The 12,756-nt window shown below is 40.5% G+C and overlaps 1 protein-coding gene across 1 annotated transcript in view; it reads right to left on the reverse strand.

The window, feature by feature from the left end:
• Positions 1-1,066: 1,066 nt before the first annotated feature.
• The window catches only part of NUP214 (nucleoporin 214), a 102,601-nt gene continuing 90,911 nt past the window's right edge, over positions 1,067-12,756 (reverse strand). The window contains 5 exon segments of the mRNA XM_020973511.2: positions 1,067-2,722; positions 3,373-3,397; positions 4,614-4,753; positions 7,290-7,461; positions 11,670-11,822. Of these exon segments, the coding sequence (XP_020829170.1) occupies positions 2,689-2,722; positions 3,373-3,397; positions 4,614-4,753; positions 7,290-7,461; positions 11,670-11,822 (524 nt within the window). The 3' untranslated portion in view covers positions 1,067-2,688.

Here is a 12,756-nt window from a genome sequence, read left to right on the forward strand (position 1 = left end):
GCATTCCAGGAGCTGAGTGAGGTTATGCCCTCAGAGGCATGACACTCCATTCCCCTCCCACCCCCATCTCATCATTCTTATCAATTCCCAAAAAAGAAACATACCGGTGGTACATTCTTTTGGTGCTGCCTAGGTTGGCAGCAAGTGGATCAGGAATTATCTGTGAGAGCACAGATGATAGGGCCTGGCTAGGAGGTGTCGCATGCCACTGAGGTGGAGGATTAACACAAAGAATGTGAGGTCAGGGGTTTGGGCCAAAGCAGCTTCTATTTATAAAGAAGATCCTTGTGGTGAGGGGGTGGGGGGGACAGACAAATGGTAAGTAGCCTGGCTCCGCCTGGACGTTGGTGGGAAGAATGACAAGCAGGGAGAGCCCTTGGTTCTTTTTCTTTTCTGTTTTTTTTTTATTGCTTTTATATTACTTTCATTGAGATCAGGTTCCCTGCTAACTTTGATCGTCTTAAGATCATAGTTCACATGATACTGGAGAAGTCGTAGGGTTCGCCACAAAGAGAGTACACAATAAAGGGCCTTTCCACTAGATAGGTTAAGAGGCATGAGCTCTTACAGGTTTTGTATGGTGGGACATGTCCATACCTAAAGCTGACACAACCATCCCTCTAGTCAATATCATAAACCACCCCCTCTGGGGTTGGGAGTTAAAGGACTCACATAAAGAAATGGGGTAATTCTTCAAATTCTTCAAAACAGAATAAGTGAAAATAGGTGACAGGCTTCACATTCTAAATTCCTAAAAAGAAGCCAGCTTCATACTGGAAACAAAAGTATGGAGAGCCCCTCTGTTGCCCTAACCACAGGATATCAAGGATGACAGATAACCAACCACACAGATCTAATTCCAAGTTGGGTATGGCTTTGGTGACAACTGGTGCAGGGAGGGGAGCGGAAGCCTTCTGAAACTCAAGGATGCAAGGCTAGGGTGCATAAAACTCCTACTCTCTTTATCAAGTCAGACTGTTCTTGTTTGAAACTTCATGACATTTCACATCCTCCGCTGAGTCAAAAGAATTGAGAAGATAGTATTGGCTGCAAGATGACAAATTAATGCCATATAAAATTTTTATTTACACACTTTTAAACAGTTTTCCACCAACATGTAACACTCTAAAGGATTTCTTTTTCTCTAGCCTAATGACACAATCTTCTCAGACTGAGAGCCCCCAGGGAAGCTTCTTTACCCCTTTCCCTTTGGCATCTCTTGACACTCTTTCTTACTCATCCCCTCCCCACAACAAACTACCCTGGAGGAGTCTGGCAAAATAGCACATGCATAAAGGCCCAGGAAACCTGAAATGAAAATATCCAGACCTGAAAGATATTCTAGTGTGGGAAACAAACCCCTTCATAAAAACAAAATTATGACCCAAGACATCATCAGATACAACCCTGTAGCACAAGTAGGCTCCTGTTCACAGAATGACTGTTGGATCTGGAAGGGAACTTGGAGATCAGTCATGCTTGCACTGAGCTTCCTCTGAGGCCTGTTGTGAGGGAGTGCTAAGAAAGGGCTACTCTTACTGCCTTTGTTTATTTCAGCTCCCTAGTTCTATAGATGGAGCAGTTAATGTATGTGAGGTCCCCCAGTTTATCTATCAATTCAAGTTTATCTATCCAAGGACACCCATCCCACACAGCGGTGTAGAGGGTTTGTTAGGAGTAGCTACCAAGGTCACTGAATCATTGAGATAAAGACTGGCCTTTCAACCAACTGGCTCCTCCAAGTTGAGGAAGAGATAGGAATGGAACACACAGTATCCCAGATCCTGCCCGGGCCCATCAGAGACTGCTGGAGGTCAACAATGTAATGCAAATGGGTCACAGCCTTTCTTCAAAAAGTAACACTATAAGTTTCCCAATGAAGCAAGTTTTAATTCTCAATGTTCTCCTAATATCTAACTTGACACAAATCTCTAGGGAATGACTGACCATCAGAAAACAGGAACCACCCACTACATGTTTGTTAGGGACGTCAATAGCCACATGGGAGAAAAAAAAATCTAATGAGGCTAGGATAGGAGGAAAAAGGAGATATGGGGCCTGGAACTCTCTCTGAGGATTTCAGATACATAAACCAAGTAAGAAGTGAAGTACTACTAGGCATATTAATATGATGTTTCACCTAGGAGAGGCAGATGAACCAAGTTTTCTCCCCACCGAACATTATTTAAAGATGCTGTTGCAACTGCATCTGTCCTGGTGTTTATTTTTAATTAAAAGTGAGTTTCTCCTGCTTTCAACATGAAAGTGCCTGGGGGCACTACTTGGGAGGGCACAGAGAGGAGAGACCAAGACATGTTCTAAAAAATTAAGTTAAATTAAAAACAAACCAAAACCCAGCTCCTATCTAATACTTTATATGTAGATATCCTATTTCTCCTACATTCACTACTACTGGGAAGGTCATGCATGGTTATCCCTCAAGGTGACCAAAGGCTGGGTGAATTTCTCAGGTCCACAGCACAGCAGAAACCTTTCTTCCTGACTGTAGACTGAAAATGACCCCCAGTCATTCTGTGCAGAAAGAGGCCAAATAGTTTAATACAGAGAAAAAAAATAAAAAATAAACGTTCAGCATTTTCAGCTTGAAAAAAAGAGAGAGCACGTGCCCTTTATAAGGAGGTGAGCATGCAGTCAATCCCAGGAACGGAAAGAAACAACAGGATCCCTTCAGCTTCTCCATCCACCAAATCCTGGGGTCGACCTGCAAGGATGTAGCAGAACAGAGCAGTGACTCCCACAAGGCCTACAAAGGATTGATAAAAGCACTGACTTGTGTTTCTGGCACAGGACTTCACATTTGGAAATGTTCCTGCAATTCTGTACGGGAGCATAGAGATCTTCCATGAAGACCACAGAGTTTGGGAAGTGCATCCAGCACTACTGGTCACCCATCATCCTGCTGCCAATGGACAGCAAGTATCATTTAAGAATCTACACAAGTGGGACAGAGAAACTGACCTCTGAAGTCCTTGCCTTCAAATTCTATGCTCTAAGAGAAGGAAATAGTTTTCCTTCCCTTTTATCTGTCACATGTGGAAAGGACAGGACTAGTATCTAACTCAACTTATTAACATAAAGCATGACCACCAACAGGAGACATAAAACCTAAATGCTGCTATTTAAATTTGAGGTCTCTAGGAAAATCTATGGAAAACTAAATAGGAAAAAAGAATAAATCAATGTCCAGAGCCTTAGTTTCTACTTTAAAATTAAAATGAAATTCAAATAAAACAAGAGTTACTACTTCAACATACTTTTCCTGAGTTTCCTTTTACATGCTACATTTTCATTCTATTTCCCTTTTTAAAAAATTATAATTAAAATCACACAAGGGCAGAGATAGGTACTTACGTGCTGGATGATCCAAAGCCAAACCCTGAAACAGAAATTAAAAGTCAAGTTATTTGTTTTTTCAATCAGCCTACAGTCAATAATTTTTTCCTTTCTACTTTTTCTCTGAAAAACCTTTTCTCTTTAAAGCTGTCAATGAGGTATAGAATCAAAATTGAGAAATTTTTCAGAAACTGACTTGAGTCTGTCAGAGAAGGACCACAAGATCAGATTTAGAGCTAGGAGGGAGCCTCAAGGTCATCGAATTCAACTTTCTCATCTGACAGGTGAGAAAACGGAGGTTCAGTGAGATTCAGTCACTTGTCCAATGTCACTCAGTGGCAAAGCCAGGATCGGAACTCTTCACTGCATTACGTTTAGTGCTTTTCTGAGTCTATCTAGAGATGACAAGATCCATTAAGAAAAAAACACAAACCCACTTTATTTTTTCAAGCGATAACAGAGCCCTCTCCAGGCCTTTGGTCCACTCTTCAATGTCCAATAGTCTCATCCATGCACACACAGCATCCTTTGCCCAAGTTCTCTGTTCTAACTATGCTAGGACAGACAGAGGACACCCCAATGGGAAATATAGCCTTCCCATTCATCTTATTAACATGCTCGCCTTGGCCTTCCCTCTAATCATGTGTGATGTGGATATCAGATGGAGAGAACATTGGCCTCAGAATAAGAAGACCTGAGTTTTAGTCCTGGCTGTACCACTAAATTTGCATGATCATGGGGACACATCACTTAATGAGTCTGACCTTCATGTGTTCCTCTGTAAAACCAGGATAATTTTACCCATCTAATCTATCATACAGTTTTATGGTGAGGCAAAAATGATATAACACATGAGAAAGTGCTTTGGAGAAAGCAGAGTGCTAAGCCAAACACAAGCTATTTATTAGACTTGACTCTTTTTTGTGTTCTCTTAATTTTACTCTGAATTCTGGATTAAATTTTGAGGGAAAGGCAAATCATCTCTTATGTGATACCAACGGCATTACTTATCTCGTCTAATTTAAAGTGTGTATGGGATTAGCAGGGGTGGGGGTGGGGTGATGGGAAAAGTGCATCCCTTCATTTGCCATTTTAATATTTTGAAATATTAAAATGAAAAACCATGGGGAAAGATTTAGGTTCCAATCCCTCATTTCCCCTGGGGCAGGAAGGATTTGAGTGTTTCAGCACAAGAAAGGTCACTTAGGGAAAAGGCAAGGACCATGTTGTTTGTGTGGTAAGGTGAATTGGTTTCCTACCTCCTCCACTTGATCCAAACCCAGAGAATCCACTGCCCTGTGTCCCAAAACCAGGATTCTGTTGGGACAATGACCCAAAGGTGGGTGCATTCTGACTTGCCAGGGTGCCAAATGACGTAGTATTGCTACTGCTGCCAAACCTAGTTCCAAAGACAGAGAACATTAGCCATTAGTTCAGGGTCTGTGTCACTAGCCCTTTTGGAGCCTTTCCCCCACCAGCATATGTTGACCCGCCATGTCACCACCATTTCCTCTTCGTCACCATTTGTGATGTCAAGTGACTAGCTAGGTGTTAGCCAACAGCCTCCTGAAAAAGATAGCCTTTAGCATAGCACTAATCATTTTTCTGGGCTTTAGGGAGGATCAAAATTTAAGTAAAACTCACCTAGAGTTTTGTGTTTCGAACAATGAAATCACCAGTTATTTAAACAGTGGGAAGGTTATCTCCAAAGCTTGTACCCTCTTTCCAATTTTCATTTGGTTCCCTCATTTAAATACTTTCTTTTGAGTTAAAAAATTGTTTGCCCTTACTTACCCAGCTTCATTTCTCTCTGCATTAAAACTTTGCTTACTCTACAACTATAATTTAGCTCTGAAGTGCTACAGGGATGGTTTGGTGTCTTTCCATACAGAGATGTTGCTTGTGATCCATCACTAGTAGGGAAGGCACTGCACTCAAAAGACTCCTATTTCCAGGAGTGGGGATACATCTGAACAAGTCTATTCGCACTGTCTTGAGAGGGACTGGTCAGGTTTGGGGATGCAATCTGTGGTAGTGATGCTAATGACCTTACTTGGGCGTTTAACTCATGATCATGGCTTCATCAGCAAAATGCTCTGTCCAACTGAACTATCTGACTGCAATGAGGATTCATAGGAAAGGCATTGTACCAAGATGAGCTCCCTACCCTTCTATCGTGAAAGAAACAGAAAACAAATCAAAAGAACCTGATTCTGGCCTCCCAATCTGATTTATGGTGGGTGAAAGAATCATTAGGAAGCAGTAATGCTTGTGAAGATTTTCTGAGAAACACTAGCCTCTGTCAAACTTTCCTTTCCTTTGAAAGCTTTTCTCTACCTCAATGCTTGGGCTTATCCTCCATTCATGTCAAATCGCACACTACTCTTAGTGTTCTGGCTAAGGAGCAATATGAATACCAAAACCTCCCTTCAGTCTATAAACAACCAAAACCCAAACCCTGACACATCTGAAGGTGCAGAACAGGGGGCAGCCAAGGGAACCAAAGACTTTCTTCACAGCTCTACCCAGAGCTAGCCCTGCTCTCATCTCTCCAAAAAAGGAAAGTTATTAGGCCCAAAGGGGTTTCTGGTAAAGGGGAAAAGAGATCTACAAGACAAGCTCACCAGACATTTGGCTTGTCAAATGAATCACTTCTATACTAGTCATGAAAGGAAATGGGTAAATTTAGTGATGCAGAAACTTGTGGTTAAACTGCCTTAACCATAAAGGTGTTGCAGTATATAATCATTCTAAGAGGAGAAAAACAAGTTTTGTTAAAACCACTGTCTGCCTTTTAATCAGCAGCTTGCTCTCTCTCTTAAACATGTGAGAGAACTGAACCAGTTTCACAAGCATAGCTATCTTCTGTTTGAATTTCATCTTTTTCAGCCCAGATAATCTCTACCATCTCAGGTCTCAAGACTTCACATTGGAATCTTAGTGAGGCCAAAGGCAAGAGCCCCACACCTGCTAAGTGAGGATGGAGGAGATATGGTTGCCACATACTAGGAAGTCTACTTAAACTTGTTTTGAAGCAAGTTGCCTTAGAAGACTATACCTTTCTTGCCTTTTCTCCTTCCTCCAAATCTTGAGATTTACACCTATGGTATCTCTCTTTGAGCCCAATTCTGAAGTAGAGGAGTATGAAATGTTTACTTCTAGGAATTAATGTTCACTTAGAATGAGGAACTGTAGCATTTACAAGGTATGTTTCCTTGGGTGCTATTGTGGAATGAAAGACTATTTTTCCATTAGGGTTTGTAGCCAAGGTGAAATTGCTGAGCTTCTAAAACCACCCCCACCGTTGCACTGCCCTTGTGCATGAGGCGACTAGGGCTCTCTGAAAGCTAAGCAATCATCAGCCGTCAGTACAGTAGTTGGCTCATGGGAATCATACCCATTCTAGGGGTCTGGGATAGGAAAGAGGACAATAAAGTGCTCTTTGCTCAGAGACAACAGATTAAATGCAGAGGAGTCCCAGAGACATGGATCTGATGAGAGTCATTCAGTCAGGGCTTCATAACAGAAGATTTTGAATGTGGGGCAGCAAAGAACATTAATGTCTGACAAAGAATTATTTTTCCTGTTCTCACAAACTTTATATGGGCAATGAGCCCCACTCTCTGTTACAGAGTACATACACAATTGATGTCCAACCACATATTCAAAACAGTCTAGTTTAAAAAACACAACAAAAGAAAAAAAAAGTCTGTTCTTGTTGGGGAACAGGAAACTTGGGGTTTGAAGGCACCACCTTACCATTTGTAAGGAGTCTTGGGAGGGAGGTGCCTCCATCTCAATATCAAGAATTGGGAAAATTCAGGAGGCTTCTGGGTTTTCATCTTCCTTTTTAAAAGTGGTAACAAACCACAGGCCTTTTTCCCTGGTGTGAACTTTTTGGTTTCCCTGCCTCCCACTTCCAAGAGCTTGCTTACCCAAATCCTCCAGCGCTGGCAGCTGCAGTCCCCTCTCCGAACACTTTGCCTCCCGTCGAGCCCAGAGGGCTTGTAAAGGCTGGGGCTGAACCGAATGCTGGCACCCCTCCAAACCCAGGGGATCCCCCAAAAGTAGGAGGGCTGCCAAACACTGGAGCAGCACCAAAGCCACCTGAGCAAAACAGAGGCAAAAAACAAAAACAAAGACACCAAAAACAACAGAAAGGAGTTGGTTGGGTAGGCAGGAGAGGACAAGGAAAGGAAGGATAGGAACATTAAAATGAAAAATGAAAGGAAACCAAAAGGAGGAAGAAAAGGAAGAAAAAGACGTTAGAATTTCAAATACATCACAAAGCTCTGAAACAGGGGCTGTATCCCCTCACTTCAGTATGGAAAACATTTCAATTGGGGTCTGGGATCTATGAATATCTTCATTTCATGCAAATCAGAAGTGTAAACCTGTAAGAGCCCACCAAGCTTGCCTGAGAGATTTCTACGTTCCCTCAAAGGCAAGAAAGGTTTCATAGTGAACAATCTTGTGAAACCATATTCATCACCTGAGAGTACACTAGGTACATTTCAGATCCCTTCCTGGCTTATTCTTGGAGCTTTGGAAACTGCCTACTGAAAAAACCATTCATTCACAGCAGCTTCAATATCTACAGCTTCCAATGGGATATAGATTTCATTACCTACTAGAATATAGGTAAGTCATAGACTCTTGTGAAAATTCAAGTTATAAAATTAGAAGGTAAAACTGCCTATCAGGGAGAATCCACAAACTAGGTTACATTGGGAATGAAAGGAGATGCACATAGCACTGGAGAACAGCCAGATGCTTTTTATTTATTTAAAGCATAATGGCTCTCACATCTCTCATCAGCGTCTCTCTCTTACTGCATAAAGGAGGCAATGGTGGGGGGTGGGGAAAGGGCCTAAATACTTCTCTGATTATGGCCAGGGAATTGCCCTACCGTTTTAAAAATCTACTCCCCAACATGAAGCTCACAGGCTGTCTTCTTGGGAATGATGATACTATACAAGCCCAGAGAAAAAATGAACAAGCATTGCCAAAGTGATTCTAAGTCATCTGGCGTGTGCTCTTCATCGTCCCCCTCATCTATCTCATCTCTATTTGGCATCTGGCTAGAAAGATGATGGTATGTATGCATGTGCTCACCCAGAAAAGGTTCAAGAGAGGAACAGACAGGTGATAAACATAGTCACTTCCGCTGACTGATGGAGGGTAGGGCAGTCCCCTACTACTACCCACAACTAACCATTCAGCTCTACTGACTCTCTTCAAATATCCAAGAGATCTGTGCGGCCAATCCTATGGTTCTAAAATAGGGTTAGAATAGTGGCCATTGAAGGCAGTGGCTCAATTCTTTCAGTGAAAAGAAACCAGCTATAAAATAGTAGTAGTAGTAGTAGTAGTAGTAGTAGTAGTAGTAGTAGTAGTAGTAGTAGTAGTAGTAGTAGTAGCAGTAGTAGTAACAATGATGATAGCTAACATTTAGATAGTGCTTACTATGTGCCAGACAATGTGTTAAATGCCTTACATTTATTACTTCATTTGACCCTCACAACAACCCTGGGAGGTTGGTGCTATTATTATTCTCATTTTTCAGATGAGGAAACAGTTAAACAAAGGTTAAATGACTTGCCCAGGGTCACACAGCCAGTAAGTGTCTGAGGCCAGATACGAACTCAGATCTTCCTGACTTCAGGTCTGGTATTCTATCTACTGAGCCTACTAGCTGCTCCTCTTTTATAAGAATCATAGTACTTTTGAGATGGGAAGGACTTAAGAGATTAATTAGTCTAATTAATTATTAGTCATTTTAGGAAACTAAATCCCCGTAGGGGTAAGGCTTGTCTCCTTGCTATTCCTCACATAAGACAGTCCAACCTGTGACTGCATGCATTTTCACTGGCTATCTCCCAAGCATGGAATTCTCTCCTTCCTCATCTCTTTGCTTTCCTGGCTTCAATTCCCAGCTAAAACCTCACCTTTCTAGAAGAAACCTTTCCCAATTCCCCTTAATGCTAGTGCTTTCCCTCTGTTGATTATCTCCAATTTATCCTGCATATATTTTATTTGTACATAATTATTTGCATACTGAAGCATGCAAATTGGACACTTCAGACTATGAGTTCTTTGAAAGCAGAAACTTTTTTTTGGCCTTTGTATCTTAAGCACTTACCTGGCACAAAGTAGGCACTTAATAAATGCTTGCTGATTTGATTTGTTAAGTCAAATGTTAAGTTAATAAAAATAGTATAAAGGCAACCAAAGAGACCAATGCCTAAAGGAGAAAAGGGAAATTGAATCTACTCCATATACTAGAATGTGGAGGCATTATTCAGAAAATAAAGCCAAATTATTTTTGCAGAAATCACTATGCAGTCAGGAAAAATAATATAATATACACCAAGGGCCATTAGTTACATTTTGATGGTAAACAGTTACTTTATGATTCAATTATTTGCTTGTCTAAAATTTGTTGTCAAAGAGGGACTTTGAAGATACTTTTTGCCAAAGCTCACATTTGGATTAACATTCTGCATTTTAATACCCTGGGTGAAATTCCAGTCTCTACCCTGATAATGGATACAGTTTGGATGCAAATATAACAGTGTATGTGGGAAGAAAAGTGCTAAAAAACCCTATGAGTTAAATTATTTAAGAGTGATCACAGATCTAATTACACTTTCTTTCTAGACACATGGGACTTTATCTAGCGCTTTGTACACAAGTGTTTTTCGGACATGGTGAACAGACATGATGGTATTGAAAGTAAATGAGGCAGAAGGGAGGGGTAGCAGATAAAAATAAATGTATTGCTAATGTGAAACCAATCTTCATGTTCATACCCCACAAAAAGAAAGGGAGCTTGCTGTTGTTCTAGGATTCACAATTCACTCCTCCTTCTGAGGAAAGCAGGTGTCTCACACTGTTGTGTCATTTCCAGCAAGGATTTCCAGCATCTACTAACTCCAATACATGAGTGAATCTCATAACAGTAGGGGTAACAGACTAAATGTCTTACTAACCTATTAGATAAGGAAAGGCAGCACAATTAAGGATGCGTACAGAGCCTGCTTGCTGTACCACTGGTGGAAACAGAGCCTAGTGAAACACTGATTGAAGCTGGTGATGCCACATCTAGTCCCCAGAAAATGATCTTTGGCTCCTCTAGTGAGAAGGAGGAGGAAACCTAAGTGGGGCTTTCCACTGTCGTGTTCTGACACCAATCACCTAAAATTACGCCTAAACAGGAAGCAGACTGGTATGTCAAGTATTTAAGGAAGAGAAGCCGATAAAAGGATTTTAGGGACAGCAAAACAATCTCTGGGGGAGCAGAGTTCTGAGGTTACTAGGGTACCAAATTAAACAATGAAGGGATCCTTCTTTCATTTTCTATTTCATTCCCCTCTCCTCATTCATTCTCAAGACATCATCATCTGCCAGAATACCTAATCCAGGTGGTTTCATTCTGAAGCCAATGACCAAATGGGAAAACTATTCTATAAACGGAAATAATATATTTTAAGATAAAAAAAAATTTAAATGAGGCTGTCTAAGTCATCTGGAAAGTCTGACTTGATTTGAAGATGAGGGTCCATGCCTACCCAGTTAAGAGTAAAAACAAATCCACAGATATGATAGTGTTAAGTAACTTTCTTCAAAAATATCTGACATGTCAAAAATGGAATTTTCATAGTTAAGTTCAGTCTTGCTAGTACTAAGAATAAAAATATCTTGGCTCTTTTAAAGTATTCACTGAGGGTATAGACAGAATGAGGCAGAGAAATTACACTAGTTCATTCATTTAAAATTGTAGTAGAATTAAAATCTGACAGCAAGAGCAGAGACCTGAACAAGTCTGGACCACAGGGTGTGGTGCATTGGAAAAGTGGTTTAGTTCAAGTTTTAAAAAGAGAAGATCTCTTTAAAAGTTTGGAGTGGCCTATTTCATGACCAGGGCCATTCAGAAAAAAACAAAACAAAACAAAACAAAAACCCCAATAGAAACACTCCTTAGAGCCTGTGCCTAAGTAATCAAGGTGAAAAGTCTCACTGGGGGTAACATGATTACCCACTGAAGACTGACTTCAACTAAGAGTATCCCAGAAAAACATCTCTAAAAAGTATCTTTGTCTCCCATCCATAAGTACTTTGCTTTTTAGGCAATATTATAACAACAATTTTTTTAAACTGAAGATGTTTTCTTTTGATTCCTATGTTTAATTTTCCATATAACAGAAGCTGGAATCCCCCACCTCCCCACCCTCTTTCAAGAATCCCTCAGATCTGCCCCTACTTCTTCCTCTGCATTTTATAGGCAGACAGGTGACAGTAGATATAATCAGTACCTGCTTTGGTTGGACTAGAGAATCCAAAGCCTTGTGCTGCTACACTCCCTCCTCCAGAAGTGAATGTGCCTGCGGGCTTTTGATCTCCAAATGATGAACCAGAGAATCCACCGAATGTCTTGGCCCCACTGTTTCCAAAAAGGTTAGACGTATCTGGAGAAATGAACAACACTTGTGAAGATTATACGGAAAACTAGCTTATTTACTTCTCAAGATCTAGGTCACTAAAAAAGGAAAGGAGAAAATCTCTTTGGAATATGTGGGGGATATGATTAAAAAAAAAAAGGCTAGGATCCAAGCCAGAGGATGGGCTTGTACTTTTATAAAAATCCAATTCCTCAGTAGTTTTCTTTCTTGGACCATGATTATGGGTTAATAAACTCTGGCAAGAGAAGTCAGGATTTTCCTGGCATGATTTTATAGTCAAATACACAAGGACAGTGTGGTCCATTTAAAAGAGGCCCTGTGGCATTCCATTAAGTGGGTTCCCTTTTAAATAGGTCACAGTTTATGCTCCTGAAGGAATCTTGCCCCATGACAACAGTGTTAGCAAAATACAAACTTAAATATAAGGTACATGAAGGTTTTTACACATAAATACAGATAATATTAGATGTCCTTACATGTATTTCTTGGAATTTAACATTTTGTTTTATTTATCTGGCAACAGTAACCAGGTGAAGGGGAAGTTCTCTGAAAAAATTAGGAGTCTTTCAAATGAAAGCCAACTTGAAATTTTAATGAACTTAGGAAAGCAAGGTTAAATCAAATCAGAACGAAATAAAATGGTCTCATGAGCTCATCTTATTTCTTTTCTATCTGGTTTGACATGTTTAATGTTTGGAGAATGGTTTGGAGAAGAACTGAATTCAATTAAACAAAAACTTATTAAACTCTGACTAGCTACAAAGGACTGTGCTAGACAAAACAAGGCTCTACTCTCAAGCAGCTTATATTTCATTGAGCAATACACCACCTAAGCGGATAAATACGTAAATACAAGCCAAAGTACAAAACCCCTACTATCCTGAGATCATGGAAGGCTTCACATAGGAGGTGGTACCTAGAGCCAAGTCCTGAAAAAAAG

The sequence above is a fragment of the Phascolarctos cinereus genome, unplaced genomic scaffold (genome assembly GCF_003287225.1).
Source record: "Phascolarctos cinereus isolate Bilbo 61053 unplaced genomic scaffold, phaCin_HiC Scaffold_2;HRSCAF=192, whole genome shotgun sequence".
Classification (NCBI taxonomy): Eukaryota; Metazoa; Chordata; class Mammalia; order Diprotodontia; family Phascolarctidae; genus Phascolarctos; species Phascolarctos cinereus.